We start from the raw sequence: 17,488 nt of genomic DNA, 5'->3' as shown, positions 1-17,488 counted from the left end.
AGGCGGAGAGGTCGGCGGCGCGGGGAGCAGGCCACCGTAATGCGGCTCCGCAGGTGGGCGCCCGGTCGCAGCCCCTTCCAGGCGCGCGGGGCGACGGGGCTCTTTGGAGGGCTCTCCCGAGGCAAGAAGGCGCTGTGCTTCGTCCTGGGGCAGAAGGCCAGGCTCCCTCCGCCCTGGCCGCGGGGACTTCCGACTGGCCGCAAGGGTCCCGGGAGCGAGCAGGGCGGGGAGCCCCCAGACCCAACGGCCACATCCTCGGCCCCTCCTGCGGCGGCTGCCTCGGCCCGCCCCCTCGGCTCGCTACCGGCATCGCGGGCGCCGCCTCCCGGCGCAGCGGCCTCCCTCAGCCGGCCTATATGTAGCAGCGCGGCCAAGCAGCGCCAGCAGAGGCGCGGCGGCGGAGCGGGGCTAGGCCGGCATGTAACGCGCGCGCGGCGGCAGCGACGGCGATGGCGACGGAGTGGCGGCGGGCGCGCGCGCGGCGGCGGCAGGCGGCGGGGCCCGGGCCGGCGGTCCCTCGGGATGCGCGGGCGGCCGGGGCGACGGCGGGCGCGTCCAGCTGAGGACCGGGAGCAGCAGCCGCAGCGCCCCGGACTGGCTGCGCCGTCGGGAGGCGGCGGGGGCGCCGCGATGCTGCCCTGGAAGAGGCACAAATTCGAGCTGCTGGCCGCGGACGAGGCGTGCCAGCAACAACCCCAGCCGCCGCCGCCGCCGCAGCAGCAGCAGAGCCGCCGCCGGGAGCGGCAGCAGCAAACGGGCCCGCGCGGCGCATCTCCTCAGCTGTCGGGAAAGGCCAAGGACCACTGCCAGGCGGGCGCCGGGAGCCTGCCCTGCTCCGCCGCCCTCGGCTCTCTGGCCCGCGCCTGCCCGGCCGAGAGTGCCCTCTCCAGGATGGGCAGCCTGTTCCGCTCCAAGCGCAAGAAGTTCCGCGTGAGCAGCGAGGCGCCCACCTACACGGCGCTCTACCTGGGCAACGCCACGACGCTGCAGGCCAAGGGCGAGGGCTGCACCGACGTGGCCGTGGCCAAGATCTGGGCCAAGAGCGAGGCCGGCCGCCACGGCACCAAGATGAAGCTGACCATCGGGCCGCAGGGTATCCGCCTGGCGCCCGCGGTGCCGGCCGAGGCCGCCTCCCGCCCGGGCCACCTCTACCTGCTGCACCGGGTCACCTACTGCGTGGCGGACCCGCGCCTGCCGCGTCTTTTCGCCTGGATCTACCGCCACGAGGTGAAGCACAAGGCGGTGCTGCTCCGTTGCCACGCCGTGCTGGTCTCCAAGGCGGAGAAGGCCCGCGCCATGGCGCTGCTGCTGTACCAGACGTCGGCGGCGGCTCTGGCCGAGTTCCGCCGCCTCAAGAAGCGAGCCGACGCGCGGCACCAGCAGCTGCAGCAGGTGGGCCCCGGGGCCGACGGCGCCATCCCGCTGGTGCCGCTCCGCAAGCTGCTCCTGCACGGGCCGGGCGGCTGCTACAAGCCGCCCGTCGAGCGAAGTCGCAGCGCGCCCAAACTGGGCTCCATCACCGAGGACTCGCTGGGCGAGGAACTGGAGGAGCGCGCCGCTGGGCCAGGCTGCGTCAACGGCGCCCAGGACGAGGACTGCGACGGCGCCCAGGACGAGGAAGACGAACTGCTGGCCCCGCTGGAGGAGGAGGAGGACGGGGAGGGCGCGGCGCCCGCGGGGTCCAGCCTGGGGCAGCTCATCTGCGGCCTGGGCGAGCTGGCCATCGGCAACGACGTGGCGCTTCTCCGAGCCGACCTGCGCGTCACTCGCCTGCTCTCCGGGGAGAGCACCGGTAGCGAGTCCTCCATCGAGAGCAACGGACACGAGGGCGGCGGCGGCGGAGGGGGCTCCTCACCCCCGCCGTCCTTGCGGTCCTGCCACAGCCCGGAGCCCGACTGCGGCTGACCAGCCCCGCTTCCTCCCGCAGCCCTGCAGGGCCCCAGACGGCGCCAGGAAAGAGGGCGGCCCGGCGGAGAAAGGCCCGGGATGGGCGCCGGAGGTCGGCCTGCCTGGCGCCCCTCCCCGCCAGCTGCGGCCAAACGTCGGTCGGTCCTCGGGATGGGGGAGGGGCGCGTTTGTTTACAGCCGTGGAATTTGGCGTCTGAAAGGGCGGGGTCTCCTTCGTGGGTCCCGCTCTGCGGGGAGAGGGGCGTCTTTCCCTGGGGCTCATCTTCCCTTCCCTCTCCCCCACCCCACCCCGGATCTTTTGCTGTGCAAAAAGAAACTGGACCGTGTGGATCTTCACTGGAACCTGAGGAGTCGCTGCCCCCTTTGGTGGGGGGTACCTGGATTTTGGCTGTTTCGGTTTGTCTTGCATACAATAAAAGCAACAGAAAAGCGGCAGCGCTGCTGTGCTTCCCGGGCAGGGAGGGTCCTGCTCTTGAGCCCCTCCCACAGCCCAGCTGGGCTTCGGGTGGTGGTGGGGGTTGGATTGGGAAGGGGCTGGCGCTGCCTGTTGGAGTCCTGTCTTAGGCGGCTCTTCTGGGGGTGGGAGGAACTTTTTCGATGCAAGAATTTGAACAATTGTCCCAGTTTGCAGCCTGATTCCTGGAGCTTTTTTTTTTTTTAGTTAAAGAATAAGAATCGTGGGATTTACTTCCAGCAGGACTGGATCCTACAACCTTTTCTGGGCAGGGAGGCAGCTAATCACATTGACACCACACACACACACACCCCTTCATTTGATGGGGCAGCCTGCACCCAGCCCTGGCATCTCCCTGCTGGTGCAAGATATGGTGGAGAGGGGGAGATTGTTTTTCAGCCCTCCTTGCCATAGGTGAGCTTTTCTGGAGGTTTGCCCCCTACCCCTGGTCTGGCACTTCACAGCTTCCACAGCATCTCCCAGTCCTGCTCCATCTCACCTGCAGGGCCAGGGAGCCCCATCTGTATTGCTTTTGGTTTCATTGCAAGACCTGGTTTGGGCGATGGTAGCTTCTCGGTGCCTTCTCAGTCAAGCTTCCATCTGCCCCAGACCTCAAATCACTTGGAGCTGTGGGAGCCCCTGGCCAAAAGGAGCCATTCCCAGGGGGCCATGGAGAGGCCTTGGATGCTGCTCTGAGGAATGTGGCCAATGGGCTGGACTGGGCCTTCTTGGACATTGCCCCCAAGGCCCACAACCAGACGGGTAGCCTGCTGGATGGAGCAGCATGGAGGCTGAGAGCTCAGTTCTCTGGGACGCCTATCTGGGTGTCATTTGAGCTATAATTAATTCAGGCTCACGACAGGCTTGGTTTCAATCCTCCTTCAAAACAGTTGGATGATCAGCCTGGGAGGGACTGTAGGCTGTTGGAAGTGGGGAGTTTGCAGCAGGAACTCCAGCAGGTGGGTGCCAGCAGTGTCCTCCGATGGGCAGAGACCACCTTTGGTCCTTTCTGTCCAGGTGAGCCAGTGTGGCTGTGGCTCATGGGGCTTTGCTTTCTCCATCCAGACAGATCTCTGGACAGATCCAGGAGATTCACTGGGCCTTTAGGCAGGGAAGTAGTACCATCATCCCTAGCCTCCCTGCCCCCGTCCTACTAGGCCCCGATGCACCTCTGCCTTGGAGGGAGGTGAGTTGCTAGGAAGAAGGAAACCTCCCCACTGAAGGCACCAGGAGGGCCAGAGGTTGGCCAACCAGCAGCCTTTTGGGTGGGATCCTTTCCTTCCCCTTTGCCTCTTGGCCTCACTATGCAACGAAGGCCGGCTTTGCCCTCTGGCTGGGCCCTGAAGGGGTGGCAGGGGCTCTCCTGGCCTCTCCATGTCTATTCTGCCTATCCATCAGCCTCATCACTTGGGATGAGGGAGGGAGGTTCCATGCAGCACAGCTGGTTTAATTAATTAGCCCACTGGGGAACCTTGACCCTAAGCCAGGGATCAGCAACCCGCAATTCTGGAGCCACATGCGGGGCTTTCACCCCTCTGCTCCGGCTCCCTATCATTCAAAATATGCATCACAACCACCAATGTGCGACACCTGCCAGCACGTGATTTATTGAGCTGTTCAACCCCCAGTAGGCCAACCATGGATAAACCCAAGAAAAGAAATGTTTCAGAAGAAAACAGAACATTTAATTCAACCACATATGCTAGTTTTGTGGCCGCTCAAAAAATAGTCAGGCACGGGAAGGGTTTTGTGGCTCCCGGTGTTTTCTTTTCTGTGAGAAATGGGTCCAAATGGCTCTTTGAGCGTTTAAGATTGCAGACCCCTGCCCTAAGCTATCCAAAGGAGCTGAGTTTGCAGAATATACTTTTTGGTCAGGTAGAAATGTAGCACCTGCAATCACCTAACATGCTAAACCAGTGAAAAAAGGTTAAAAGTAGCCAAACCTAGTGTATTGTGTGAATGTAGCCGAGAGGTTTTTAATCTGAGTTTCATGAATCAAACAATGGTCCCGAGAGAGGCAGCCACCGTTTGTTCTGATAGGAATGTTGTTGGCAGTGCAGTTTGGTCCTGAGATGTCAGTGAAATCCTTTGCTCAGGGTTTGGAAAAGCCACTGGGAGTTTTTAAAGGATTTTAATTTTGCTTATTGATGCCCCACAGCCCCCATTCACTCTATGGTCACCCACAGACCCCTTGTTCTGCAGGAACTATGGAAGTTCTGCTCTGGACAACAGGCTGCATGGGGCACTGGATGAACCGTTTCTTTTGGATTCACACAATACCTTGGGGCAAAATCCAAAGGTACTAGAGGCCTCGAACCAAGGTTAGCAGACTGCTGTGTGAATGATTCTAGCAGCAAAGGCCTTCAGGTGGAAAACCGACAGGAGGAGGTGCAGAACTCCAGTTGCCTCTTTCAGAGATCTGCTCCGAGTGGCAAAGAAACCTTTGCCCTATAACTTGGGGAAATGGTACGGCCCACCTTCTGGGCATCGCCCTTGCCCAATGGGGGAGTGTGCTACCAGGGAAAGAAAGAGGGGGAGCTGAGAGTGGCCAATACCCAGGGTGGAAAGGTGGAGAGCAGGAAATGAGGCTTTACACAGCAAAAAGGTGTAGCCCCCCCAAGAGTTCCAGGCCTGCCAGCCAGAGCGAAAGAAGGTGGTGGGATTCATGCAGGAGGAGCCCATGGACGGAGCTCGCCCTTCGTGCTGCGCCCAGTAATGCCGGATGGTTCTCTGGCACCTATAGAAAAAATAACTTTTCATGTTGCCTTTCATTTGTCATTAATTCTACTAACATTTCCCTCTGGAGTTGAATGGATGGTTTTAATTCAACTTTTAATCTGTTGGAGTTCTTTTGTTTAGAGGTATTTGTTTGCAAATATTATTGTTGTCTTCAGGATTTTTCAGCAAAGGACTAGAACAGAAATGTTTTTAATAAACGGATAACGAAGCACCCACGAAGCGGAGAAGGCAAGGCGGGGCGGGGCGAAACCGGGTCTCCCGCAGCCAGAGGGTCTTTCAGGAGCGTCGGGCGGAGCGGTGACTCACGGCGCGCGTCGCCCACGGATCCCGCCCTCAGCGAGAGAGAAGCGACGGCCGCATCCGTCCTGACAGCCAGGCGCGCTCGGGAACCTTCTCCCCCCCACACACACACACACCAAGCCGGTGATTCACCTGCGTCAGGTGCCGCCGAGGGCCCAGCTGCGCTCTAGCCCCGAGAAGGCGGCCGGGGGTCCAGCGGGGGAACGAAAGCCCGGCTCTGCCTTCTCCAGATGCCTCGGCGGGGCCCGAGGGGCTGCTTGGCCGGAGGCCAAATGCTGCGCTCCGGCCGGGCTCGCCCGCAGCCCCTCCCTGGGAGAAGGGAGGCCGGGAATGGCCGGTCAGGGACCGCGGCCCCCCCGAACTCGGCGCTTTCCAAGGGCGGCCTCGAGAGTGGCGGGAAACTCGGCCATTTGTGGCCGTCCGGGTTTTTCTTTAGAACGGCGGCTTCTCTTTTCAGGGGACTCGCGTTCCATCCGCGCAGCTTCAGGATCCAGCCGGAGGAGCCAGTCCCGCCTCCCGGTGAAGAGCCGCCGGACGCCCCCTGTGCAGGCGAAACGCTCGGCCGCTGCCGCAAGCACTGGCCAGGGAGCAGCCCCCACTCCCCTTCAGCCCAGCCAAGCAGGGGTACGCCTTGCAGGACCCTTAAAGCCCCAGGCCAGCTTGAGGCGGGCAGAAGCCCCAGGCTGCCCCTGAGAAGCCATAGCAAGCTCTGTTGGCGAGGGAGGGGGTGGTGAGGGGCTCTGGGCACAGGTCTTGTTCCACCCCAGTTGGGAGAGGCTGGGCAGCAGGAGCAGCTGGCTGGGCAGCTGCTGTCATCTGATCAGCCCAGGGGAAGCTCGGAGATCCAAGCCCTGCTTGGAAGACTCTGCCCAGCAGAGCATCTGTGTGAAAGCAGCCGGGCATGTGAGTGGGATTGAACCCCCCCCCTGCAGAACAAAGATTCCTCAGCCCAGCCTGTTCTGGCGGAGGTGGCAGCCATGACCGGAGCAGCTGGTCCAGCCGGAACCAGCGCTGAAGAAGCCACAGGACCAGCCTGGATTGGCTCTGAGAGGTAGCACTGCCGCTGCCACAGCCACCTGGCATGAAGAGGCACCTCTGAGGAAAGGCAAGGAAGGAAGTAGCTGCTCCTCTGCCTCACCTCTTTCTGGCACTGGCAAAACCATCCTGCCCAAAGATGGTTGGAGCACCCTGCAGGGAGCAACCCAAAGTCCCCGTGGGGTCTGAACGGCCTGGGGACATGGTGGGGTGGCCAGAAGAGCCTCTGGCAGGACGTCCCAAAGATGGACTCCCCCACCAGCTTTCCCAGGCCAGTGGAAGAACAAGCTGTGCTTGGCAGTCCAGGAAGCAGGCACTCTTTAAAGGCCGCCCTTCTTGCCTGGCACAGCCGGTGCCCTGCAGCACCGGCCGAAAGGCCAATCCTGAGAAATCCCCAGGAGGATCCAAATGGCAGAACCCTGGAAAAGCCCAACATGGAGGCTAACGGAGCTTAGTGGTTTGGCCTGGAAAAGGAGACCAGGGCAGATCAATCAGGATGACAAGCCCCAAAGGGCAAATCCACAGGTGTGGGGGTGGGGGGCTGAAGGCCTTGTCAAGGGTTGGCTGCAGCCAAAAGGCTGGGGAATTCTGGGAGTTGAAATCCAGAAGTCTTAAAGTTGCCAAGGTTGGACAGCCCTGCTCTGACACTTAATCCTCATCCATAGCGAACCTTCTGCTAAGCACCTCTGGGGATGGAGGGCAACAGTGGGCATGCCGGCCAGTGGGAAAGCAACCCTCGGTTTCTGAAGACCATTCTGGGGGTCACTGTGGTAGGTTAGCAGAGGTTCCTGGGGCTGTAAGGAGATAATGGGACAATTTAACATAGTGATGGTTGCTTCAGTCCTGGCACCTCCTTTAATGTCCTCCTGCTCTCATCCCGCAAATCCTAAACTAGCCAGCAACACGGGAATTTCAGAAAACATCCTGTTAGAATTCCACTGGAAAGCCCCCCCGGATGCAGAACTAGGAAGAAAGTCCCAACCAGCAAATGACAGGGCTCCCCGTGCCCCTCCCCCCAAATCAGAATCCACTCAGGAGGTGGCAACATGTGGATCCAAGACCAGAGCTTGGGGAAGGAAAAAAGCTCCCAGTTCCTAAGGCGCAACGGTGCAACGCCTCCCTTTGGATGGACTTGAGCATCTTCCCTCCCCCCCCAGCTTTTTGGGGTGGGGGTGGACAACTGCCCTAGGGGTCTGCAAAAGGGTTTTCCCATTGCTAGCCACATGGGGGTGTCTCCTTTGGGACCTTTGGGGTAATGTCAGCCACCTCCTAGCTTGATGGGAAGGAAAGGACTGGTGCCCTTTCTGCCCCTTCCAGGACTGCCAAGCACTGCTCATTCTTCCACTGGCCTGGGAAAGCTGGTGGGGGAGTCCATCTTTGGGACATCCTGCCAGAGGCTCTTCTGGCCATAGAGTCCCCAGGCCGTTCAGACCCCACGGGGACTTTGGGTTGCTCCCTGCAGGGTGCTTAGCAGAGGCACCAGCAAGGGAAGGTTAGATATGGATGAGGATGAAGTGTCTGGAGCAGGGTGTCCAACCTTGGGAAGTCCACAAGTCTTAAAAGTTCCCAAGGCTGGGCACGAGGTTGCTCTCGGGGGTATCAAGCCCCTAGATGAGACAAAAGAAGGAAGTGATGATCATCTAGTTGGAGTCATTTGCAGCTGGCAACAATAAGTAGGAAGGGCTGGCCTTTTGTAAGCAGCCTCCTTCTGGATACTCATTAAAACATCCAGGCCAGTCGTGAGACATTTGCTGGCCGGCCGGACTTGGGGATCCCCTGCCCTGCTTATGCTGAGGACTGAAAAGGAGAGCAGCAGGCCACCCTTTGTCCTGCTGAGAGAGGGAGGGAGGGAGGCAGGGAGAGGGAGAGAGAGAGAGAGAGGGAGGCTCCCTTCCCTCTCCACTGCTGTGGACATCCCTGGATGGTCTTTGCAAGGAAGCAGCTGCAGGCGGTCTTGCCCTCCCCCCTCCCTCCAGCAGATTCTTTCCCTTTCCTGGCTTAAACAATGGATGTTGGGCAGCTGCAGACCAACTGTGGGGCTGCCGAAGTGGGGAGGAATCGAAGGACTCAATTTTTCTGCTTGATCTGCTTCCGGATTGGTGCTTTTCTAAAATCTTAACCTTTTTGCTGGTTTTACAGTACAAACTTGAGTTTTACCCCTGTGTAAGAAAGTGGAAATGGGAATGTAAAAGGGCAGTTTTTTTCAATGGATTGACCTAGTAGTATCAACTGGGATGTGTCAGGTACAGGCAATTAGATCCACAGATGAAGGTTCAAGCTGACTACTTTATTGCAATCTGCCTGCGTTACAAGAACCTCTCTGGATGGCTCGCCTTCTCTTGGGAGCAAAGAGATAAGGTCCTGCGGAGCTTGGGGAGGGGGGGGGCAGCCCAAGGTCTCTTGTAGCTGCACAATGACTCAAGGCTGCCTGCCTGCCTGATTCCTCCTCCCTGCCTGGCTGGCAGCTTCCCAACAGGAGGAGAAGAGGGCTTGTTTTGGAAATGGTCACGATACAAAGAGCAGGCTGGGGATTTTCCTTCCTTCCTCTGGGGGTTTGGAGGCCAGGCCAGATAAAATAACAACATGTTTGGCAGCATCTTCAAGGCCTGAGCAGTCCTGGATGAGGTGCCAGGGACACTGCTGTGAAGATGGGCAGCTCTGCCCGAGGAGACTGTGGGTGGCACACAGGGAATGTGTGTGTCAGTTGCCCATGGGGGTCCATAAGGGCAACGCTGAGCCAAGGAGGAGAACATCTCTGCGGGCTGCCAAGGGGTGTCCCTTGAGTTGTGAGGTTTGTGCCACCTGCCAGCTCTTTGGGCATGGGGTGGAGTCTGCAGTGAACCCCAGAATCAGGAACTCTAAAAGGGAGGGCACAGAGCACTCCCAGAGCCGCCGACTCCTTTCTCTGAACTCGCACAAGTGGAACCTGGACACTGGATAGCATCCTCACGGGGGGTGGGGTTAGGCAGCAGCGTCCCTTCTGTGACCTACACCCTCTCTGGCAGCTGCGAAGGAAAACCGCTGGCAAGCAGTGCCAGGGTGGGGACTATGTACAGCTTGATTGCAGTGGGGCTGGGGGTCCAGGGTGGCATCTGGGGCATTAATGGTAGTTGGTCCTCTGGCAAGAATTTCCTCCTGCCGATCCATGAGTTGCCTGCCCCAGAGCCCAGTTTTTGGCAGCTCCTCTGACTGTTGTGGAGGGGGGCGGCCTGGGCATTGCCTTGCTTCTGAAACTGCCCCCCAGCCCAGCAATTCCTCCCCCCCCCCCCGCTGCTGCAGCCCCCCCCCCCCTCTAACGAGGCCCAGCAGGTCTGTGGCACAAAAGCTATTCTTGTTGAAGGCAATTGCCAGGCTGGGTAATTATGGGTTGCTGTTGTTCCAGAACGGAGACAGCAGCTGCTCCGCTGAAGGGGATGATTGCAGCCTTCCTCCCGGAAGGACTCACCCCTCCCCAGCTGCACCTTGCAGCCAGCCCACCCCCCCCCCCACCCCCGTTTTGCTCTGGCCTTAGCTGTGAAGTAGCAGCATTGCTCAGCTACCCTGCGGCTTCTAATACACGACCTCTGGTCTCGGAGGCGGCCCTCTGAGGGGGTCATATTTTAGGACCCTGGCCCCCACTCTGCCCTACTGTGTGCCAGGGGCTCTGCTCCAAAGGTTGGCTCTGCTCCTCCCAGAGACACCCTGGGCTTAGCAGTCAAATCCCCGAGATCTTTGCTTAAAGCCCTTCACAGCTCCCGGCTTGTCGTCCCCTGCCCACTGGTCCTCTTGCCTTTTGTAACAGAGCCAGGGCAGCCACTGCTAGGTGCCCCTTAGGGGGTGGGGGCTGCACTGTCCTTCTGCATGTCCCTTCCCTTGCCAGGCTTTCTTTCCTGTAGGCCCTCCAGCATTCATCCAATGCCTGCAGGGGTGAAGCTTGTCCCTGATCTTGGTACTGCGAGGTACACTGCCCCTACTTGTGGAGGCTCCATAGATCCTTTCTTTCCCCTTTCAGAACCCAGAAAGGGAGAAAGGATTAGTTGGCTTGGTATGATTTGCCCTTGAGGAGCCCTGCTGCCTTTCCCAAATAAGAACTTCATTAACTGTCCCCCCCCCCACTAAACATCCCTGCCTCTCCCCCTCCTGAGACCTTAGCCTGAATCTGGATGTACTGCCTCCTCCCAGCCTCCCCTTCCTCCCCCCCCAGGTCCTCCCCCCACAGCCCGGCTTGGCTTCCTGTGTTGAGGCTTCCAGGCTTTCCTGTTTTCTACCCTTACTGAGAGCTGGAATCCATGGGTCATCTGTGGGGATGAAGATGGTCAGGCTGGCTTGACGTCACACCTCGGATGGAGCCAGGCACTTTTCCAGCCAGCAGCGCTGTGGGCCCAGCAGATCCGTGGAAGCAAGAAAACGGTAAGAGAATACCTGTCTGGCCTTGATGAATACAAATCACTGGGACCTGATGGATTATATCCCAGACTTCTGAAGGAGCTGGCAGGTGTTATCTCAGAACCAATGCACCACATCTTTCAAAAATCCTGGAGCACTGGGGAACTACCTGAGGATTGGAAAAGTGCTGATGCGTTTCTCATCTTCCAAAAAAAAAAAAAAGGGGGGGGGGAAACAGACCCAGGAAACTACAGACCAATCAGCCTAACATCAATACCTGGGAAGATCTTGGAAAAGATAATAAAAAAACAGATCTATCAACATCTAGAAGCAAGAAACACCTAGAAATTATAACCAGAAGCCAACATGGGTTCGTCAAAAACAGATCATGCCAAATCAATCTTATTTCATTCTTCAACAAAATGACTAAATTAATGGATCACTGAAATGCTGTAGACATAGTATACTTAGACTTCAGCAAGGCATTCAAGAAAGTAAACCACAACCTGCTTCTTAGTAAGCTAGACACCATCACCATGAGATGGATTTGTAACTGGCTGAAAAACCGTACTCAATGAGTAGTCCTTAATGGTATTACATCTACATGGTGGGAAGTAAGTAGGGAGGGTACCACTATTTTAGGCCCAGGACTCTTCAATATCTTCATGAATGACTTAGATGCGGGAATAGAAGGGGAACAAACCAGAAGACAAGCTCAGGCTCCAAAAAGATCTTGACAGACAATGGGCCCTATCCAACAAAATAAAATTTAATGTGGAGAAAAGCAAGGCTTTACACCTAGGCAGGAAAAACCAACCGTTTTTAGATTAGGCAAAACCTGGCTCAAAAACAGGAAATGTGAGAGGGACTTTGGAGTCCTAGCGGATGATTCCTTAAACGTGAGTTAACTGTGCGTCAGCAGCCAAAAAAGCTAATACAATCCTTGGTTGTATAAACAGAAGCACAGAATTAAATTCACGTGAAATATTAGTACCACTTTATAAATCCTTAATAAAACCACACCTGGAAAACCGCATCCAGTTTTGGTCCCCACATTACAAAAAAGATGTTGAGACTTCGGAAAAAGTGCAAAGAAGAGCAACTAAGACGATTAAAGGCCTGGAGACTAAAACTTTTGAAGAACGGTTGCAAGATTTGGGTATGGCCAGTCTAGAGAAAAGGAGGACTAGGGGGGACATGATAACAGTCTTCCAGTATTTGAGGGGCTGCCACAAAGAAGAGGGGGGTCAACTTATTTTCCAAAGCGCCAGAAGGCAAGACAAGAACCAATGGATGGAAATTAATCAAGGAGAGAAGCACCCTGGAATAAGAGAAACTTTCCTGACAGGACAATTAACCAGTAGAACAGGTTGCCTTCAGAAGTTATATGTGCTTCATGACTGGAGGTTTTTAAGAAAAGACTGGACAGCCTCTGAAATGGTCTAGGGTCTTCTGCTTGAGCCGGGGTCGGATTAGAAGACCTCCAAAGTCCCTTCCTGATCTATTCTGCTTGATCGAAGAACCTCAGGGTTGAAGCAGGAGCCGCTCTGGGCACCTTCTCCACTTGCACCCTTCATTCAGGGGTAGGAGGAGACATGGCTCCAGGCTCTCCAGGGGGAGGGCCTTCTCTGTGGCAGCACCCACCCTCTGGAATGACCTACCCCCAGAGATACGCACGATACCGGACCTCCGGACTTTTCGTCGGGCCCTTAAAACTCACTTACTTCATCTAGTCAGGCTGGCTTGATCCCATCCTTTGGTTTTAATTTGAAATTAATTTTAACTGGGTTGTTTTAAATTGTGGACCGACATTATTTAATATCTTTTAAAACTGTTTTAATTTTTGTATGTTTTTACTTTGGCTGTCCACCGCCCTGAGTCCTGCTGGAGAAGGGCGCATAAAAATCAAATCAAATCAAACCAAATCAATAATAAATAAATGGCTGGGAAGCAGAAGGCCTTTGAGGAAAAGCCCCCTTCACAGCCAGGGCTTCTGTTGAAAGGGGGGGGTGACCCTTCCCAGCACCAAGAGCCTATCATACAATCACACACACACAATGGATTCGGTCCTAGAAAACCTTTTTCTTTGGGGGGGGGCAGAGCTCCTGTGCCAGGGAAGCTTCCCCCACCATTGGCCAACCTAAAGCCAGAGGGCAGCCACTCTTCCTCAGTCCTCCCTGCCAGCTCTGTCCTGCCCGGGCCCAACTCCAGGCCAACCTGCCCTCCTCCCCTCCCTCCCTCCCCCCCTCCCCCCTCCCTGTCAGGTATAAATGCCCTACCCGTGCCAAGGATCAGCTACAGTTCAGTAGTGCAGGGGTTAACCCAGACATCCACCTGGTCAGCTCCACCCATAGACCCCTCCTTACCTGAATCCCCACCCACAGGTATAAAAGGTGGACACACTCCTCCATGTTGTCCAGATCCTGATGTAACTAGCAATGATGTGCAGAACCTGTAAATAAAAGAGAGATATTTAATCCGATGTCTCAAATCTCTTCATTGGGCCTGATCCATCAATCCTCGTAACAAAATGGTAGCAGAGGATGGTTGGTAAGGCCCAGTGACACCAAACCACAAGATGAGGACCCATACCTACCTACAGAATGGCGACATGTCTGAAGCAACGGGAAGGCAACCCATCGGACTTGCCTGGGGAGGTAGAAACCCCGACCGCCCCCAAAACCACCGTGATGGAAGAAAAGGGGGAGATCCTGAAAGAGAAAAGGGCTCACCACAACGACCAAGAAGAGGAAAAGCTGCGACTCGACGTCCTGCAACTATTGAAAGAGCGAGCCGGCGACAAGAACCTCCTTGCCGACCTGCAGAGCTTCATAATCGACCGCGAGGTGGCAAGGAGCGAAGGAGACTCGGACTCCGAACTCGAGGAGCTGGACTCGGTGAGTGGATCGCCCAAAAGGGCACCCCCAACGGCCACCGAGCCCCGAAGCCCCGCTCAAAATTTGAAACGGCGGCCATCTTTGTCCACGTGGTCGGACAAGATGGCCGACCTCCAACCAATCGGCAACCAGAATTCAAAATGGCCGGCGCGCGAAAAATGCCGGACCATAAACCATGAAGAAAGTGACCGGGAAGAGGGGACTGAATCCGACTCAGACCCCTGGTACACCCCCAGCGAGCGGCAAGTAGATAAGGCCATGAAGACCCTTGCTGCCGCCTTCGGCCCAGGCCTCAAAATTACCAAAGAGAAACCGGAGAGGCCAAAACAGAAAGGAAGGCGAGGAGAGGGGCAACGAAGCACCCACCCGAGAGCCACCGACGCCCGTGCTAGCTCGCCAGCCCACCTACGCACCCCAGGGACACCGCGCCTCCGATCGCCCAGGCCACACACCCCGGAACGCATGGACTGGGGCAGCTACTTACAACCGTCGCGGGAGCCTCAGCGCCACCAGGATCTTCATTCCGGAGAAGCAGCTGCTGAATGACGCCTTCCGGAGCACACCTGGATACCCAAGACCGAAGCCGAGGCCTACCCGACCGATAGAGGCCTCTACAGCGGAGCCGCGATGAACAGGTCCTTCCACGGCAACGGCGGAGCTGAAATGGACTTCGCGCATGCGCTCTTCCGCCTAGAAGAAGAAAAAAGAAAAAAATTACAAAGCGGGACTTTTAAACTACCGGCAAGCGTTCCCATGCCTTACTGCTGCTATAGGCACATAAGGAACCATGGACAGCAGCCAGCAGTAAGTAACTTTACAAATAGTGCTGGGAACTTACCAGTAGACTTTCCCAAGTTGAGAATGGATGGGGGCAATATCCTAGAGTGGTCACAGCAGCTCCAGGTGGTGTTCCTAAAAGAAAACATGTCTCATTTTATTAATGACCCCCCAGATAGGCCATGGACTTTAGAGCTGGATTGCATGCACCACAGAGCATTCTATATTTTAATTGCCAGCATATCCCCCACAATTTATCACTGTATTGGCCATAACCTCACAGTATCAGAAATTATAGGGAAAATGTTTGGATTATTTTATAGTGAGAGTGTGTCCACCACCACACAAATTTCCAAGGACTTCTTTTCCGCCAGACTCAAACCAGGGACCCCCATGAGTGAGCACCTAGTGTCCTTAAGTGGTACCAGAGCAGAGCTACACCTTAGGGGAGAAGTTATTTCCGACCAGATCATGAAGAGCGTGATAATCAACTCTTTAGATCACTCATGGAATAACTTTTTAACACACTTAGACACCGTTAGTCTAGGAATGCTATCCGTGGAGAAGCTATCCAACAAGCTAATCGCGGAAGATAACCTGAGGAGAGGCCGCCCCGGCCCTCCCAGAGAACACAAGAGTGAGAAGAGAGTAGTCTTCTAAGAGAAACAGCACAACATGCCAGAGTGCTACATCTGTGGGTCGAGGGGTCACATCAAAAGGGACTGCCCCAAGAACTATAGGGAGAGGAGCAGGCCCGAGCATAGGTACAGACAAACGGAAAGACACACATCTGAAGAGAGATATAGGCGCAGGGACTCACCCAATCCCAGGGACAGGAGAGGGAACAGAGATAGCTCGCGCGACAGCAGGACGGGATCCTTATACGGGATAGGGGAGCACACACACACCACACATCAGGACATAGGTACCAGCTCATGGCTCCTAGACTCGGGAGCCTCCAACCACACCACCTACAATCAGAAACTACTCTCATCATTTAAGAGGGAGGACTTTTCGATCAAAGTTGCGGACCAAAACCAGGTTAAAGTGACGGGCAAGGGGACAGTTACTTTGCCAGGCATAGGAAAGGTAGAGGGGGTACTGCTAGTCCCGGAGATACCCCACAACATCCTAGCCGCAGTGAAGCTCAGCAAGGAATCAGGGGTTGAGGTGACTTTTACCAAAGGTAATGTCAAAGTTAGCAAGGAAGGGGAAGATATAGGGAGAGTAACCATCAACCAAGGGTTACCTTATATAGCTTTCTACGAGAAAGACACCCACAGCGTGTACACCAACTCGGAGATCACAGAGGACACTGACCAGGGTAGGACTGAAGGGGAACAGGTAGACAAGAGAGAGGTAGATAACGATAGTAACACGACACAAGGAACACAACACAACAAGCACACCCAAAGGGGCCCCTCAATAGGCAAACCCATACATGACGACTGTGCTCACCTGCTACACCGGAAGCTAGGGCACGCCAGTTTTCCCGTGGTCCAGAAAATGGCCAATTGTACCGAGGGTATCAAAATAAAAAACTGTGAAAACTACCTCGAGTGCTCGGTGTGCAAGTGTTCTAAATTAAAGGTAAAACCCAGACCCAAGAAGTCGTTACGTGCCGCCAAACAAATATTCAACTTAATACACATGGACCTGGTAGGGCCCCTAAGGCCATCCGTAAATTATAAGAAAAGGTACTTCCTCACCATAGTAGATGACTATAGCCGATATGGCTTCGTCTATACCTTAAGAAAAAAGGATGAGGCCTTCCAAAAATTCAAGGAGTTTTACAAAAGAGTAGAAACTCAAAACAACACCCGGATCAAACAAATCATAACCGACAGAGGATCTGAGTTTCTATCTAAGGACTTCTCCCATTGGCTCAGGTCCAAAGGCGTGATTCACTTTACGTCATCCCCATTTTCTGCCTTTCAGAACGGGGTCGTAGAACGACGGAACTCCACGCTCCAAACAATGATCAGGTGCGCCTTAGAGGACGCGGGCATTGGCCAACATTTCTGGTCTGAAGCCCTGGTCTACTCCAACTACACACTTAACAGAACATGGTCCAGTGTGATAGACAAAACACCATACGAGCTCATGTATAACAAGAAGCCCCAGATAGCACACTTACACGTATTCGGCGTGACTGCTGATGTACACATACCCAAGCAGTTACGCAAGAAAGGGGATAAGGTATCCAGAAGTCTGAGGTTTATGGGATACAAGCCAGGAACCAAGGGCTTCAGGTTTGTGGACAGCAATAATAGATTCGTGGTATCTAGAACAGCAGCATTCCATGAACAAGCCAACTGGTCCAGAATACACTTAAACGAGGTACCCACCAAGCGAGAGGATAGTCCAACCGAGCAAGCTCAAAACAAAAGCGAGACAGTAGATAGACAGGAAGGGAGCAGGCCCAAACCCAACCTCCAAGGCATCAAGGTTGAGGGATGGAAAGAGAATCATCCCAAGATAAGTGTCGACTCACTGACACAAAGAGATCCATCAATCCTCGTAACACTCCCAAGCCTTGTGCCTCTCCTGGGAGTCCACCAGCAAGGCTGGGCGGGGCTTGCAAGGCTCTCCAGCCACTAGGAGGGAGATCTCTTGTGCTCCTTGTTGGGAGGACCGGGCATGAGGGAGAGGCAGGAGTTTGTGCCAGACAAGCGGGAGGCTTCCTTCCCTCCCAGGCAGAAGTCAAGGTTGCCATTGAGCCCTGCCGGCTGCTTAAAGGGACTGCAAAGAGGCAGGCAAAGCCTCCCCACCCATGTCCCTGCCGGGCCCTGAGATGCACGGGGGATACTTGCCATAGTCCCAAGAGTGGACATCGTCTTTTCTCCCCTCCCATCCTTCCCCCTTAATGGGAGCCCCCTCCCCGTTTTCTGGCTCTGCACCATACTCCCAATCTCTCCAGGTGGGCTGCGTTTGCACCACACAGTGATTTATCCCCCCAACCCGTTACAGTGAAATTAATATCACTTAAAATTTTATTTTATTCATTTTCAAT

At 55.7% G+C, this 17,488-nt stretch overlaps 1 protein-coding gene across 1 annotated transcript; it reads left to right on the top strand.

Moving 5' to 3' along the window:
- The first annotated feature begins 522 nt into the window (after window positions 1-522).
- FAM43A (family with sequence similarity 43 member A) lies at window positions 523-2,325 on the top strand. Its single transcript, XM_070945567.1, has one exon. It carries the CDS (start codon window positions 523-525, stop codon window positions 1,903-1,905), a length of 1,383 nt encoding a protein of 460 aa, XP_070801668.1. The 3' UTR covers window positions 1,906-2,325.
- Window positions 2,326-17,488: the final 15,163 nt, after the last annotated feature.

This window comes from Pituophis catenifer, unplaced genomic scaffold, assembly GCF_029215685.1.
Source record: "Pituophis catenifer annectens isolate HBS135680 unplaced genomic scaffold, rPitCat1.0.hap2 SCAF_6, whole genome shotgun sequence".
NCBI classification, from domain to species: Eukaryota; Metazoa; Chordata; class Lepidosauria; order Squamata; family Colubridae; genus Pituophis; species Pituophis catenifer.
This window is presented reverse-complemented; position numbering and strand designations above follow the sequence as displayed.